Below are 18,113 nucleotides of genomic sequence, written 5' to 3'. Positions count from 1 at the left end.
TCAGAAATAGACAATCCGAACCCTCATGAAACAATTATAATCAGTGCTATGATGAATCAAAATGATTTGTGGAAGTCACAAGTGTTGGGTGCGAAAATCAATTGGAGACCTTCACACCTTTTGATAATTTATAGAAGTAAAAGAAATCTGTAGGTACTACATGGAAAAACAGCTACAATAGCAAGAGTAAAAAAACATACCATTGATCAAAGTACACATATTTTTATATACATATAAGAAAGGTCGCTTTCTTTTCTTATAAAGCCAACCCTAATACATTTTATGCAGAATATTTTTCAGTCTTCAGGATGTTCTGCATGTTTCTAAAGAAAACTGCAAAGCGTAAGTTAATTTCTTGCTGATTGGTTCCATTTTCAGCTGGATTTAAAGGGGTTGTCTGGGTGTAGGAGGATAGGCAAGTTGCGCATGCCCGTTGAGAAGCCTTCATGTAATGTTGTACAGTGTAATGTGTGGTATGTACTGTGTGATACGTAAAGAAAGCACCGGAGCACTAGGCGGAGGGGGCCATGACTTTGGGATGGGTGGACCTTTAACTTCTACAGCTTTGTTTGTATAGTGGTTTAGATTTTAAGCAAGAGTGATGTTGATTTAAGAGGAAGGAGCTCAGTATGTCTGTGCCTGGTGTGTTACTGTGAGGAGGATGGGGCTTATATAGAGGAGGTAACTCTGGCTCTCTTTCCCTCTTTCTCTCACAGGATGAACTGGAGGAAACTTTACCCGCCCTCCCCTCCCTGTTAATAATCACTGTCCTAAAACGTTTTCATTATTACTTGTATCATGATGAATGTTTTATTGTATTTTTTGAATTAACCATTGTATATCTTCTACCAGATTCAATTTTATCATGGCTATAAAGAGTTAACATTAGCATTAACCTTCTAAGCCCAAGGCAAGGGCCATCCTTCAGCCATGGTTCCCTAGAGGTTTCCTCCACAGGGGTTTTTTCCTCTCCTGAGTGCTGTAGGATGACTCTTTGTGAGTCGGAGGTTTGCCAAGTTTATTCCCCTAATGCTTTTGCAGGGACTTCTAGTTTATAAGTTTACAAAAGTGATTTATTTAAAAAAAAAAGAAGTGTCAAATGTGACTTGGAATTTATAACCCGTCATAGCTTTGCGATTTAGGAGTCAGGTGGAAGTTGCAGACAAGTTAAGGTGGACTCATTTTAACTAATAGAGGAGGTGAAAACCTCATGGTGGTGAACAGACTCGGCTTTGGTGGCCAGCCTGAAGGACGTTGTAATGGTAACGTCAGTCAGGGGCGGGCACAGTGGTTAAGCACAGGAGTGAGGATAATAGGGTCATTGGTGCCCTGAAAGTTTACTGGCTCTGCTGGAATGGCTAGCCAGTGCGTTCCGCCCCTTTATGGCTGTCTGTCCTAGTGCTGTATGTCAGATAGCTGGGGATATTACAGTACTTGTGAATCCCAATGTACTAGCACCTCACCTGACTCCTAGTGCTCCGTCCCTGCAGTGTCTTGCCATCTGGCTATGCAGTACTGTACAGCCAAATATTGGGTATTGCCATGTTCAGTAGAAATTGTGGGACACTCTTGGTGCCTTTTTTACCCACTTATTGTTTTAAATGTAATATCTGGGGCTAAAACTAAATTTTGGTGCTAAAAATGTATCCTATTTTTCGGATTATAAGACGCACCCCAAAGTTTGAGGAGAAAAAATAGGAAAAATGTTTTTTTTTTAATAAAATGGTGGGTGCTTCTTATAATCCATGTGTCTTAATGCTTACCGGGGATGGTGGCTGCGGTGAAGTGGGGTCCCAGGGTCGCTGCTGGAGGAGGCAGGAGTGGGGTGATGCTGCAGGCTGGGATGAGAGGGTGTCTGATGTGCAGTGCGCCGCTGCAGGTGTCCGATGCAGCGGAGGTGTCCAATGCTGCGGGTGTGTCCGGTGGTGAGGAGCGCTGAAATCTCATCTCCTGAGATCTTGATGCCGGGATCTCCATCTGCGCATGCGCTGCCCCCCCAGCGGCCATTTTCCCGGAGTCTACCGCACAGGAATCCACAGAACTGCGGGGGGGGCTCTGGCCTTTCACAAAATGTCGGCAGAGCCCCCCGCAGCACTGGAGACCCCAGCAGCACCCCCCTCTCATCTCAGCCTACAGCAACGGTACCGGTAAAGTATGTACGCATTATAAGACGAACCCCCATTTCCTCCCCAAATTTTGGGGGAAAAAGTGCGTCTTATAATCCATAAAATATGGTAATTATTTTTTCCTCACTGCCCAATGGTATAAAATTCTGTGACACATCCGTGGTGTCATTATGATCACTGCACCCCTAGATGAATTCACTGAGAGGTGTAGTTTGTAAAATGGGGTCATTTATGGGGGGGGGGGGTTCTGCACCTCAGGGGCTCTCCCAGTAGATCATGGCGTACTCGGGAGAAATTGCTCAACAAATTCCTGTTAAGCACCTGAAGGGGTAATGAACTTCCTGAATCTGGTTTTGAACATATTGAGGGGTCCAGTTTTTAGAATGGTGTCACTTTAGGGTGTTTTCTGTCATATACAGTATGTGTCACTTCAAATGTAGGGCGGTCCATAAAAAAAATGGTTTCGTAAATTTTGCTGCAAAAATTAGAAATCGCTAGTCAACTTTTTACCCTTATAACTTTTGTGTGACATCTATCTCTGATTTAAGGGTATAAAAAATTTAAAGTTTGAAAATTGCTAAATTGTTCAAATTTTTTTCAAAATTTCTGTATTTTTTCACAAATAAACGCAAGTCAAATTAGAAAAAAATGTTACCACTCATGAAGTACAATATGTCATGAAAAAATCTCAAAATCGGTGGGATCCGTTGAAGCCTTCCAGCGTTATTACCTCAAAGTGACAAAGGTGAGAATTGTAAAAATGGGCCTGGTCACTAACGCGCAAACCACCTTGGGGGGGGAGTTAAAGACACTACTATCTGCTGTATATCAAGCTATTCTTCAGAAAAAAAGAAAGTATAATTTTAAATGGTCGTCTCCTTTCATGAATTTTTAACATCTTGTCTTGGCAAACCAGCGTAATCGGTTACATGTGGCCTGCACAGGCATACCACCCCTACGACAAATCCACAAACCCAGCAAGGACCTCCACTTTCATGTATTGTGCCAAGGTGCAGAAGACTAGTACCTACTAGTACCCACAGTTACACTCCTGTGCCATGTGAGGAAGGAAGAGAACCTTTAATACTTATATATTAGTAAGTGCCACTGATTCATGTCCACAACAGTAAATAGGAAAACCACTTTACTTCCATGAAATGAAGATTACAAGCTGTTCTACAAAAGATCAAACTATAATTTAGTAATTTAGATATGAATGGGTTTTCTAATGTTTACTGTTCTTTTCTCACCCTTGCAGCTGCTATCGGTGTCTGTTATCGTCCGCAGCGTTGACACCATGTCGACAACGCTGCATCCAATCAATGAACTCAGCGGCAATGAGCGGCCGATGCCATGAAATCAGGCAGATCAGCTGAGCTTCGTTATTAGCTTAAATGCTGTAAAGGGGACCTCAGTGCTGCAGACAGTGACAGACACCGGGAGCCTTGGAGGAGACTCAATATTGGACCTGGGGAGAGTGAGTAAAGCACAGTTTTGCTTGTTTTTTATAAAATGCGCCTCGGGAACCAAAAAACCTCTTTAATTACAAAGTGAGTTTCAAAAAGTATGACAGAAAACCAAGCATAAATTATCTATATAAATGATTACATTTATATTACCACTAGGTGGTGGCCCGATTCTAACACATCAGGTATTCTAGAATATGTATGTAGTTTATTTAAAAGGAATCTGTCACCCCATTTTTGCCCCATAAGCTGGGGCCACCGCAATCAGGGGCTTATCTATAGCATTCTGTAATGCTGTAGATAAGCCCCCGATGTAACCTGAAAAATAAGAAAAACACGTTAGATTATACTCACCGGGGGCACGCATACTTTATCTGCCTTGTTGAGGGCAGAGTAAAGTACTGCAGTAAGCAGGCGCCGGGAAAGGTCACAGAGGTCCGGCGCCTGCGCACTGCAGTACTCTGCTCTGCCCTCAACAGGGCCGATAAAGTACGCGTGCGCAGGAGCCGAGGGAGAAGCAAGGAGAAGGACGTCATCGTATGAAGATGGGAGGCGCCAGACTGGACGGCGACACCCATCGGACCGGACCGAACGCCGGGGTGAGTATAATCTAACTCTTTTTTCTTATCTTTCAGGATTCATCGGGGGGCTTATCTACAGCATTACAGAATGCTGTAGATAAGCTCCTAATGGCGGTGGCTGCAGGTGATACGCCAAAAATGGGGTGACAGATCCCCTTTAAATTCCGCGGCAATATCGCTGATTGTGGCAAATCCGTGCGGCAGGAGATGACCCGCGGCAACGGTCGGGAGATCAGCAGATCTCCCGACGGTAGCAGTGGCGTGCGTCGTTCGAATTCCACGCCAATTCACGGCCGGACTGCGCCTGTCGATGATTGGTCGCGGCCATCCAGGCGCAACCAATCAGCGACGCAGGATTTCCGTTACAAACAGACAGAATTAGACGATTATATAGTAGACTAGCTGAAGAGACCGGCGCTGCCCGGGCATAGTAACTAACTGTGGTTAGTTATATAAAATTATAATTATCCTCCATCCCATAGTCCCACGCCCATATACCCATCATACATATCCTCCATCCCATAGTCAAGTGCCCATATACCCATCATACATATCCTCCATCCCATAGTCCCATGCCCATATACCCATCATACATGTTCTCCATCCCATAGTCCCATGCCCATATACCATCACACATATTCTCCATCCCATAGTCCCATGCCCATATATCCATCATACATATTCGCCATCCCATAGTCGAGTGCCCATATACCCATCACACATCCTTCATCTCATAGTCCCATGCCCATATACCCATCATACATATCCTCCATCCCATAGACCCGTGCCCATATACCCATAATACATATCCGCCATCCCATAGTCCAGTGACCATATAACCCATCACACATCCTCCATCCCATAGTCAACCATTATGCCATCATAGTGAGCGGCGGGGCTTGCAACCTATGATGACATCTGCGTCGCCATGGCAACCATTATGACATCATAATGAGGGGTGGGGCTTGATACACACACACTTTTTCCCCATTATGTAGATAGGGGCAAAATTGTTTGGTGAATTGGAACGCGCAGGGTTAAAATTTCACCTCACAACATGGCTTAGGACACTCTCGGGGTCCAGACGTGTGACTGTGCCAAATTTTGTGGCTGTAGCTGCGACGGTGCGGATGCCAATCCCGGACATACACACACACACACACATACATACACACCCACATTGAGCTTTATATATTAGATGTTATGACAATACATTTTACAGGGAAGCATTATGCATAAGATGAGAATATCACTAGCTACTTCCCAATTAGTCAGGTAGTATGAATGGCCGCCCAGGGTATATTATATAGATAGGATCATTACTATAACAGAATATTATTCTGATGTACATACTGTAACTAAGCACACAACCTCATCTGGATTCCATAAATGCACATAAAATAAATGAAATCAGATCATAGTATGTATGAACGTGATAATAAACACCTACACATATAATCCCCCCAAGAGCCAATTGTAAAAGATATGATGAGTCTAATAAAGAATAATCTCATTTATCATTCTCTGGCGGAATCATAAGTGGCTTGTCAAAACGTCTCTACTGCTCAACTATGCGAGATACTGGCGGCCATACACATTACAAAGAAAGTGGCTGAAATGAGCGTTGATTGAGTGCAAATATTCCTAAAAAACTGATCGACCACGGTCAGCATTCTCAAAGAAATGTTGGGCTTGGATTTTTTTTGTCTGAGCAGATACAATCAATCATTCTCAAATTTAGTGAAGCCCTTTTTTTCGGTAAGAGAGCTGTATCCTTAGGAGTTTTCCATAGCTACATACTCTCCTGTTAGTTTTCCATAGCTCTTTCCTTTCCTATGGGTTTTCCATAGCTCCATACTGTCCTAAGTTTTCCATAGTTCTATAATCTCCTATGAGTTTTCCATAGCTCCATGCTCTCCCATATTCATACACTGTAATGTTGCTGTACTAATTTTGGAAATTAGCATTAAGTTACATAGAGCATTAGAGTATGTAAAAGATGATGTTAAAAATGCATAACACTTGGATGCTAGTCAAGAAAAAAAAATTGCACACTTGCATGACCATATGTAGTGACATACACAGGACATACGCATGAAACTCTCCCACTTTTCGGTATGAGAAATGGGGCGATTTATTAAATGCTATTGGGAGCTAGGCTTTACACAGATCATGGGGGATACTTTTCTTTTATACCAACTTTGTTATATCCTGAAGCCAGGGCCGGCGTCAGCACCTGGCGTACCCGGGCAAGTGCCGGGACCCTGGCGAGACGGGGGGGCTCACTCACGTTGTCTGGGAATGTGACCAATGAAAGCCTAGTGGCGGCGGCAGCAGACACGCTTTTATTGGACGCATATTCGAAATAAGGTTCAGGATCTGTTTAATACACTGATACTGATTTTGACCTGACACGGTATTGGACAGCGCTACACGTGATCCACAACGTCAGGCTGCACCTAGCCAATAGTAATTGGAAGCCTGGAACCCGCCTTTCCGCTGTTACTATGGAAACACACTTTTGCGTTCCACCGGCTGCTCGTAGCTTCCGGGCTGGCTTCCCCGGCCTCCAGGTCTTAGAGCCGTCATGCTCCACAAGGTGTGGGGTTCCAGGTGCGGGATCCGGACCATGCACACGCTGTTGATATGCGGGTTGACCCTGCTGCTGCTCCTTCACAACCCGGGTCAGTATGTGTCGGGGCTCTTCTCCCACAGGTCGGTGTCTGCGGGTATCACACCTCCTGGGAAAGCTGGGTGCCAGTATGGCCGCCACCACGGCTCCTGAAGGGCGGTCCCCAGCTTCCCCATCATCCCTGGCTGTGCTGGTGACTGTTGTCTTGTCCTCCACTCTCTGAGGCGGTGAGGATGGGGCATCACTCATTATTCTCACTGTTCTGGGAAATATTCTAAGTTTTCATCGCTTTTTTGTACATTTGTGGGGGATTCGGTGGCGGCCAAACCCCGGGGCGTCGGAGGAGATAATTGTGTATTTTGCTGGATGCCATTGTGTGTACTGTGATCTACACTTCTTTATTCCTTGTGAGGGATATTCTGTACACTCTCTTTCTCTCCTATCCATGGACTATGGGCCACTGCACTGATCAGCGGGGTCCGCCGGCCGAGCCCACCCATCCCAAGAGCAGGCAGAGCCCAGCCCGAGATGGAGAGGCCGCTGCCTGCAGAATAACATGACTGTTTATACCAATAAAACATCAATCCTATGAAAAACCTAAAAACTAAACTAAGAATGTTCCCGATAACCACAATATCGCTGCCCAGAGAAAGCCTGCTCCATATTCTCTGCAGAAGGTGGCAGGAACAGGGGCACAAAGAGGGGACGACTATCGCACCAGTGACCCCGTTACCTATCACCCCCCCAGACCTCGCATCGGAGGTTGGCGCCCCACTGATGGCTGTCTCCAATAGGACTCCCTCCTTCTGTAACAACACAAATGTGTTAGAAATTTTAGTTTTAAAAATTTCCATTTTATATCTCAAACCAATTTTAAGGAGTCCCTTTTTCCTTAAAGTAGTAGTCCCATATGTGTTGCAAAACTCCACCTCCCTCTGGATGTAAGGGCATGCTGTGAATTGTAGTGTGAATTGGAGATCACTGCCTTAGAGGAATGTGGTGAATCTACAGTGGGTACAGAAAGTATTCAGACCCCTTTCAATTTTTCACTCTTTCTTTCATTGCAGCCATTTTGGTAAATTCAAAAAAGTTCATTTTTTTCCCATTAATGCACACTCTGCACCCCATTTTGATAGAAAAAAATGTAGAAATTTTTGCAAATTTATTAAAAAATAAAAACTGAAATATCACATGGTCATAAGTATTCAGACCCTTTGCTCAGTATTGAGGAGAAGCACCTTTTGAGCTAGTACAGCCATGAGTCTTCTTGGGAATGATGCAACAGGTTTTTCACACCTGGATTTGGGGATCCTCTGCCATTCTTTCGTGTAGATCCTTTCCAGTTCCATCAGGTTGGATGGTGAACATTGGTGGACAGCCATTTTCAGGTCTCTCCAGAGATGCTCAATTGGGTTTAGGTCAGGGCTCTGGCTGGGCCACTCAAGAATGGTCACAGAGTACTTCTGAAGCCACTCCTTTGTTATTTTAGCTGTGTGCTGTGTACCTATATTTCTCTGCTGTATCTGTGCATCATGAAAAGTAGTATGTGTTAAAGGGGGGGCCCCTGAGACTCTTTCGCCCGGGGCCCTCAAAAACCTGGAGCCGGCCCTGCCTGAAGCAGTGCACTTTATTTTCATGGTCCTGCAGGGGGCTCCACAGGCAGAACACCACGAGTCTCAATTTTGCCAGTGTCATGAGAGATGATCACCTTACCTTCTTGTGATATATGCTGGATATCCCTCTGTCCAGGTCAGGCAGCTTACATAGATAACCACGAATCTGGCTGAAAACAGTGCTGTCAGATGACAGAATCTCGGATACGGCATCAAGCCGAGCATTAATTTCACTGGGGGGGAATAATGCAAGCATTTATTAAAACACAAGATTTTATTATAAAGAAAACTTTGATTTTATTTACAGTATATTTCTACATGGGTTCAGTTCCCGTAGGAACGTTCTTGAACATTTTATTCATTAGCAGCTAGACATGAGAGGATCGCTTCCCTCATCCCTGGACCAGGTTCCTGGCCGTGAAAAGTAGCTGTGCAAATTAAGGGTATGTGCACACGTTGCAGATTAGCCTGCAGAATTTTCTGCACAGAATCTGCATCACCTTGGCAGAAAACACAGGGAAAAACACTTGCAGTTTTCATGCTGTTTTTAATGCGTTTTTGCTGTGCGGATTTGTTTGGTGGTAATGGGAATGGATTCGGTAGAAAGAGAGAGAGAGAATGCCAGACTGCAAAACGCTGCTGTGGATCAGCAAAAAGAATTGACATGCTGCGGAAAAAAAAAACTGCTGAAAATCTGCATGGATTTTTCCGCAGCATGTGCACAGCAATTCTTAATTTACCATTCACTAACATTGGTTGTGCACTACACTGCTGATTTGATGCAATTCCACGCGTCCAAAAACGCTGCGGATCCGCAGCAAAATCCGCAACATGTGCACATACCTTAAAGGTTCTCCGGGACAGAGTTTGATTTGCAATTCTCACACTGGCCTCTGACTGTTGTTTCAGGACACAATACATGTATATACCAAGGCAAGTAACCTGAAAATTATGCAATAGGCAAAGAAAAAAAAATTGGAAATTACCATTTGAAAACCAAATCTGCCATGTAATTACATATGGCTCTCAGGAGCTCTAGTAATCTGAAGTAATCCTCAAAATGAAAAAGTTACCCAACACAACGTAAGCGGCCCCCTTCCCCCACTCTCTATATCCTGTTCTAGGTGCAATGATGAGTTTTTCCTCCAAGGTGTTCAATGCCCTATTGTAGAGTAATTACCGTTTATTGATTTACACTGCGCAAAAATACAAATACAGAACTGTATATCTTATCTAATAATGCATGTAGACTACGATTATTGACGGAAATGTGATAACTACAGAGCAAAGCGTGACATATAATACACCCTTAAATAAAACAGATTTAGAGGATTATTACCTCCAGCAATCTTCTTCATTATTACTGCCTTTCCTAGATCTAAAATGATATTAATTCCGTAAAGAGAACCTGTCATTTCAGGTGACTTTTCAGAGCAAGATGAAGTGTGTTCATGAGGTAAGCTATTTCTGGCTACTTTACGACTTCTATCCTGCATTTTGCCCAGCTTCACACCCCAGTGAATCCAACATTAGGATTGAAGTTAATCACTCTCTAAAGCAGTTATCTGTTCTCTGTGGATGTTTGTTGCTCTCCTTGGTCTTCACCACTTCCCTTTGCACAGACAATAAAAGGAGGTATTAACTGGCACCTCAATTTTCATGCAGTCTTAATCATAAAATGGTACTCTCATGTTATTAAACGGCTTTAGTTAGTTCGAATAAAAATAAACTTCATTTTTATATCTGCTGTCATTCTCCTGCAATGCAAGCTTTTATCTTACATGGTGTACAGCTGGTTTCATGGAACTCAGTCAACATTGCCTGACCAAGTGTGAGCTGTAGTTACATTCCTTTTTATTACTGGGTTAGTAATGGGGATGTTTGATAGACTAACACCAGGGTTTAATGTCAGTTGTGTTTTTGGACACTTCACAGCTGACATCAATCGCAAGCATCATTACCCCGATTGTGGCCACACCAAGACATTGAGAAGGCGAAGTGCCAGAATTGGAGCATCTCATGTGATGCTCCAATTCTGGGGCTGCTGCAGGCTGGTATTTTTAGGCTTGGAAGGGTCCAACAACTATGGACCTTCCCAACCTGATGATGTCAGCTCTCTTCTTTACTTTAGATGGTTTTAAAAAAAATAGGAGGGGACCCCACTTTTTATTAATAAATTAGATTAATAGAAAGCTGTAAAACAAACTCCACATGCAAGGCACTAAAGGGTGAAATTTTATAATTATGTTTTGGGGCTGTGTATATGACTGCCAGATATTTGTATGCATACACAAGCACACACACGGCAGATATAGGATTGCTTAATCCCATTACATATTATAAAATTCTATACATATACATCACCGGCAGACATATAATTATTAGTCATGTGCCAACATGCTCGGATAAGGTGTTTTCCCAGCATGTTCATGTGCTGAGTGTCTTTGGCGTGCTCGAAAAATATGTTTGAGTCTCCGCGGCTGCATGTCTCGCAGCTGTTAGACAATAAACAGGCAATCCCTGCACGTGTTGTGGCTGTTTAATAGCAACAAGACAAGCAGCCGCAGGGTTTCAAACATATATTTCGAGCACGCCGAAGACACGAACATGCTCCAATATCAACTTATCTGAGCTCACTAATAATTATATCTGTGTGTGTGTATATCAGGGTGACAATGCGTTCTATAGAAAAAATTAAAATTATTTTTACTCAAACTCTCATCCCCTATAATTGTTACATATAATGATCTGTACTATCCTTTAAAATATCGTTTCTTTTAATTGTGTTTAAAAGGTGACTCAATGTGGCACGCACTCGGGCTCCATTCACTGTCCCGGACAATAAAGTTTGTTAAAAGTCTGAGTGCATGATAGCCAATCAACAAACTTTGCGGCTGTAGCCCCTCCCTCGGTCATTAGCATGGGTTGCTAATGGCAAAGGAGTAGTTATACAGCCGAATAAACAGGGATTTGCTCATCCCTAGTAGCAACATGTTAAACTTTCATGAAATGTGGTTTTATGTTTTCTGTTTAGGCGTCCCACAGATTTAGTCACTGTTGTCAGAAAAAATGGCGTCTTCAAATTGCAGTGTTGGAGGAATGTGGTTAATTGGAGGGACAGCAGGCAGTATTACCTGTTATGAGTTCATTTTCTCCTTCACCTCTGATGTCTGATGAACTCCCTCTGCTGGTGAAAGGAGGTAGTGAAATTGATCTGGATGGGAAGAACCTGTCATCTGAACAGGTGGAGTGTGATTGGACATCCGGAATTTCTGAGTGGATATAAGGCAGCCAACGCCCTCCAGGGTTGCTGGTGATCCTTTCTGCTCTGAGCGCTGGCATCCAGTTTAGTTCCTGTCTACTAAAAGCTAAGTTTTTGCTCTGCTATTTTTCCATGAGATTTTGTCTGTTTACTTAGTGTTTGTGTTCTGCCTGCCCTGGTTGGGACGGGCTGAACTCCATTTTTGTCTCTGATCAGTTGATCTCTTTGCTCTGTCTTCAGAATATACCTGACTGCTAATATAGAGATTTTGAAGTCTAGTGACTTCAGGGCCTTTTCTATCAGACGTGTTGGACATTATTTTTGGCAGGGTTTTTTGTGTGATTGCAGCCAGCATCTTTTCTGTCCTTTCCCATCTAGTTAGTTGGGCCCCATCATTTGCTCAGCCTGTCTTTCTGTCAGCATTTGACAATACATGTTGGGGGCTGTCTATTGCTTTGGGGTCTGCTCTGGGGCAGTTTAGATTTCCCCTTTCTTTCTTTAGGCTTATTTAGCTCTCCGGCTGTGACAAGGGGTCTAGGGCACCGTAGGAACCCCCCACGGCTACTGTTAGTTGAGGTGAATAGGATCAGGGGTCTGCAATCCGCTAGCTACCAACCTCTCCGGTTTTCTGGACTTAGCTTATGTTTTTGTTTTTTCCTCCTCCGGTGACTCATTCATAACAATTACCGGTTCTAAGCTGCCGTTGAATTGGTAGGTGTTGGCCACGTTTTAATCCCGACAAGGGAACAATATCACGTGATCAGTAAGTTGAAGAGTCCGTTTGGTCAATGGAAGAGTTTGAATACGAATGTTAAACGGCGAACCAAAAGACGAGGACCTTATTAATCCAGGCGACGTCCGGCATGACTCTCTTTGTTCGTGACACTCTTATGTTCATTGAGGTAGGCACTATAGTGTTCGTAGTCTTGCCCAAGGACCACTATTGGTATACTAGATGGTGACCCGATTCTAACGCATCGGGTATTCTAGAATATGTATGTAGTTTATTTTTGAAGATTCCTCGACAAAATCGCTGATTGCGGCAAATCCGTGCGGCAGGAGATGACTCGCGGCAACCGTCGGGAGATCAGCGGCTAGCGCCACAGATCTCTCGACGGTGGCGGGTGTTGTTCGAATTCCGCGTCAATTTGCGACCGGACTGTGCCTGTCACTGATTGGTCGCGCCCGGCCGGGCGCGACCAATCAGCTACGCGGTATTTCGGTGACAGACAGAATAAGACAATTATATAGTAGACTAGCTGAAGAGACTGGCGCTGCCCGGGCATAGTAACTATGGTTAGTTATAACAAATTATAATGAATATATATATATAAAAAGCTGAGTGTATAGCCCCGCCCACTCCGCATAGCCACATTCACTATAATATAACACAGCATCCCGTCGGCCAGAGCTACCGGACTACTACCCATAATATCCCACATCAACCCGTCAGCCAGAGCCACCGGACTACTACCCCTAATATCCCACATCATCCCGTCAAAGCCAGTAAAAGTAGAATAGTGAAATTGCACAGAAACATGGTTCACTAAGATCCCACGTTTTCTACTGACCAGGCTGATAATCTCACTTATCTGCCACCATAAATATCAGTCATGCTTTTCACCAATGGACAGGTACAAACCTTATACATAAGTACAGTAGAGAAACCTTCACACACATTTTCATGCACCGTCAACTTGTAATTTGTCCGGCTGAGTTGCTCATGGATATACAGCATCTGTATGCAGTATAGTATCATATTTAATGGGTTGTTATGGGAAAAGCATTATGTGTTATATGGGTATATTCAGGTGAATTGTGGGGAAAGTAGCACTTTAAAAAAACTCACAGCATCAGAGCACAGTAACACATCAATAATGCATAAAAGTGTGTGAGAAAATATTAAATACACATGACATTCAATAGGTGCACTTTCCTACATTCATGTGTGTCACTTAATGATACCACACGAGAGGAGGGGATTCATTTCTGTCATGTACTCACTGCTCCTTTCTGGGGGACAGACGATGGCTGAAGCTTATGTTCCTGGGGATGCTAGATTTCTCCCACGATGTCAGTGTCTGCTGAGGTGTTGTCAAGTGGGAAAACTTGCGCAAACAATCACAGCTCAACTACTTTTAACCAGCTCTGGTGAAATGACAGATGTTTGATTGGTTGCAAGGAAAACTGTTGGTCATAGCAACCAATCACAGCTTAGCTTATTTTGAACAGCTCTGGTGAAATGAAAGATGCTTCGTGATTGGTTGGTGATACACACACACACACATTGATTTTTTATATAGAGATTATTTGCAATAGGGCAGAGCTGGGATTTGAACCCCATTCTCCCATGTTGGTGGTTGTGCCCTATTAACAGCTATAACAGCCACCTATGGTAGGTATTGTAGTGTTGGGAGCCTTAGTATATAATTGATTTTATTTTATTTTTTCACAGGTCAAATATTGGAGCAATTCAACCAAGTGCCCACTATATGGCAGCTATCATACCCTACAAGACAGAATACCTATAGGAGAACTGGTTTCACTGCAGTGGTGGCTGATCATAGTCAGCTTACAATTGCAAACAGGAAATTAACCAACATTTCAGGACACTCATATAATCCAACCATTTACCGTATATTTCTTCCTCTGTTACAGAATGCGTCAGGCAATTCTGGACTTACCTTAGAACACTAAATACCCAATCCTTACTTGTTTCCAAATGATAACTCTTCATTGAGAAATGAAGGCTCTGAATAATGTACTGAATAACGTCAATAGTAAAATACCTGCGACCATCTCATATAATCACCTTGCATCAATAAATGGTTGCGTCACCCATTGTCTTAGCTTCCTTTTGCCAAATGGGGTTTTTGTGTGGTCCAAGACCCAAATCAAGCTGCCCTTTGTCTTCTGGTCTGTCTGCATTTTATAGGAAAATAATGTGAGAACAATCAGCAAGTAACATCTAAGAACGTCAAAAGACTCTTGTACTTTAGAGTGGCCGTGTTACTGCTTTATCCCTGAGATATCATGGGTGACATTTCTGCTTACACCCTGCAGTCTAGTTTTATAGATACACAGAGCACTGCTGAGAATGTTTAAAATGAAATTACCAGCAGGATTGCATTAGTAAAACTAGCAATATGGCTGTATATGTCCCAGAATAATAACAAAAACTATGCCAGTCTTCTACTAATCCGATTACCAGCAATGAAAAATCAGGCTGTGAATGCAAATTCGCCTGCAAGTGCATCAAGATCATCAACACGCCCCCTGATGCATGTGCAGGCTAATTTGCACATTTCTTCAAAGCTTGATTTCTGAGCACTGTAGACATTGGATTTACTAGAAGAAAGGTATCTTTTATATTGTTGTTCTAGGACCTATACTGGCGCATCACTAGTTACAGTAGTAAAATAGTCTTCACATGATGCCTTTAAAATAAGAAGAATACAAGTTCTTCATCGTCTGATTTACTATCATTTTGTGGGTCACTTATCCCTAAAATGATCATGAAAAATACCACAAATCTTAATATCTAATGGTGGATTCCAGCAAGGATAACAGTGGTGTATTTCTAATATTTTGTCCGCAGTCAAGACTAGTTTAAAGAGAGGAGATTTAAGTCTTAAAACGCAAAATGCTGCCCTATAAACATACAACAATATACAGCCCCCTGAGGAAGCCAACGCGAAACGCGCGTTGGGGCTGCGTGTCTTGGGATTCTGGGAAGAGGGACTATGGGTAAGAGTGGCATTATTAATATTCATGACTTTTTCCTGTAATTTACTTGGATATTGTTTACTTCGAGTGGCTTGTTTTTAGCCATCAGGCCAATCTATTTAAAACCTTTAACACTGGTCTATTTATGACCTGGATGTGTAATTACTAGTTTGATGTAGCATATATTTCTTGGCCATATGCAATGAGTGTTTCTCTTGCACTTTTATTGCTTACTACGATTGATTTATAGTATTTGCCGCTCTCCCACCTCTTTACATATATCTTCAGTACCAGACCCGGTGTGACATACTCTTTTGCTTACCCTTTCCCTCGTCTTATGTATTTAATCATGTTTATGATATTACTAATAAAGAATTGTACTTTTACATATATGGGATCTACAACTTGTCTCTTTTTGGTATCATAGCATTTATGGGTGTCCCGATTGTCAGATTTGGTCCTGTTTGGTTCTAGTGTATTTGACTCTGAGAATCAGTAATATGTCTACATAATGGAGTCTGTTCTAATTTGTTTCTGCAAGTCCGTACTTCTAGCAGCTACAAAAGGCTACCTCATGAACTGGAAAAAAAAACCATTGTACATATATAGTTGGTGTATTCACGAGAAGAGCCCTCATCAGTCCCTTGGGGCAATGATTGACAAGCGTGTATATGATTGGCGATTGTATGAAGAATATTTGGGCGTTTTCTCTTTTTGGCTTTGTATCGGATAAGAAACTGTTACAGGAAAATGATATAAATTGAAGGAAAATCTTTTTATAAAAGATAAACGAAAAGGTAAAAGATAATAAAAGAAATATCTGATAGCAGCTTGGTTTTACACGGCCTTGACTACAATGCTGAAATCTTAGTGGCTGCACTGGTTGCTTGGGAAGAAATACACATGAGCTATACTGCCATCTGCACCAAGGCCATAGTGAAAGCCTAGAACCTTGCTGCAATATCAGCTCAATGTTCTGCACTGCACACCCTGACACTGCTCTCTATGGACCCGCAAGGATAATCAGTCACACGTTATCAACACTATACAACCAGGTTCAGAGGCGGAGATTTTTTGCATTGTCTTTCTTTTCCGTGCGTAGATGTTTTTTGTATTTTCTGCATAGAATTATGGGGGTGGCCATCTAATCACATGTAGAGATATATTTTACTGCATCCACATACAATAGAGCACATTCGACATGCTCACACTCTTTAGCGCTGATTCATCAAGACCGGCGGTTTTTATACCAGTCTTGATGACGGCGCAGGATGGAGTGTGAGGCTTCTGATTCATTATGAGGCGCAGACCTGTTAATGAATGAGACGAGGTGTGAAGTGGCGTGCGCTTCCCCATGAATTTCCCTCCAGTCCCTGCTGGAGTAAGAACTGTGGAAAAGCAAACGCTGCTGTTTGTCATGAATTTGACAAGAGTTGGTCGCCAAGCACTTGTTCCACCCCCTGCTCCAGGCACTTTGCCATCAATGTGCGAGTCTGTCATCATAAAAACATCAAAAATTGAGTTGCACAAAAATCTTGTGACTTTTCAAAGCTTTTTATACCAGAATTCTATTGAAAAAGCTTTTGATTGCTAGGAGTGAGTTTTCCAGGCATGTTCTGTATTTTGTGCAGAGTTCATTATGAAGGAACTGGGAGATGGTAATCCGTAGCCATCACCTATTTCGAAAGGTGGATCCTATGTAATAGGCGTTACCTGCTATTGTAAGCCTTAAAAAACAATTAGTGGTCTTGTATGTTTAAAAAAATAAATTAATTAATAAAAATTCTATATCATATATGTGTATATAATCAGCTATCATTGAATTGTACGATTAGAAAATGCCCTTTTGTTTAAATTGGTTTATATGTTAAACCTACTTATGGATGATTTTTTGAGGGGTTTTACATATACGGAGAATTTTCAGTGATTTTTATTTTTCATAAATGGAGAAAAAAAAAAAAAAAAAGAAAATCACCCAAAAATATATGTTTAACACCGATTTAAACTGTAGGACAATTCCTGATAATACAATACCTCTGAAGACTGTGGACGTTAGTGATTGGCTTCAACAGTCACATGGGGCATAACGTTTATTCAGCTGCATCAAAAGTAAACTCCAGACCAACTAGGGGACGTAAGAACTTGTCCAGGAGGGGGGGGGGGGGGGGCTTGTCAAATCAATTACTGGTGAAGGTGTGACCTGTTCCCATGCAGACCATGATTGTGGACAAGATCAGACACTTACTTGATTTTGTAAGATTTCCAGATTTCTTAGCGTTATTCCATTCATATTAAAGCAGTCAACTGAGTTAGACATTGGCATGAAACGGCTAAAAACAAAAATCCATAGGGAAAAAAAACAGAACACATCCGTAATTATATAATTATAACAATATATAATATATATTTGCTTCGCAATATTATAGAAAAGTTTTTAATTAATAAATTTTAAAAAAATCAGAACAAGCCTTAAAGTTACATATTTCTACATAGCAAAATGTGACGGGGATATTTTAGTAAATGTCATTTATATTCATGTAATTATCAGGTCTCTGAGTGATTTTCTGCTGTAAAAAAGGCAGATGAAGGAGTGGTACCTACATAAATAAGTAAAGAATTAGAAGTCTTGGGGCGTGGCCGGACTGCACATGGAGCAGGGTGTGACGATTTAGAGCTCTGGCATCTCCCTCGCTTTGAAAGCGGCTCA

The 18,113-nt window shown here is 42.3% G+C and overlaps 1 protein-coding gene across 2 annotated transcripts in view; it reads right to left on the bottom strand.

Moving 5' to 3' along the window:
• MSH3 (mutS homolog 3) overlaps positions 1 to 18,113 on the bottom strand; it is a 293,593-nt gene that overhangs the window by 128,939 nt on the left and 146,541 nt on the right. For both annotated transcript variants that reach the window (XM_073581229.1, XM_073581149.1), the window contains exons 11-13: positions 17,652 to 17,736; positions 14,493 to 14,602; positions 8,519 to 8,651 (exon numbers count right to left, since the gene is read on the bottom strand). In XM_073581229.1, the coding sequence (XP_073437330.1) occupies positions 8,519 to 8,651; positions 14,493 to 14,602; positions 17,652 to 17,736 (328 nt within the window). The remainder of the gene's footprint in view (positions 1 to 8,518; positions 8,652 to 14,492; positions 14,603 to 17,651; positions 17,737 to 18,113) is intronic.

This window comes from Dendrobates tinctorius, unplaced genomic scaffold (genome assembly GCF_039654945.1).
Source record: "Dendrobates tinctorius isolate UK_male_01 unplaced genomic scaffold, ASM3965494v1 ptg000003l, whole genome shotgun sequence".
In the NCBI taxonomy this organism is placed as follows: domain Eukaryota; kingdom Metazoa; phylum Chordata; class Amphibia; order Anura; family Dendrobatidae; genus Dendrobates; species Dendrobates tinctorius.
This window is presented reverse-complemented; position numbering and strand designations above follow the sequence as displayed.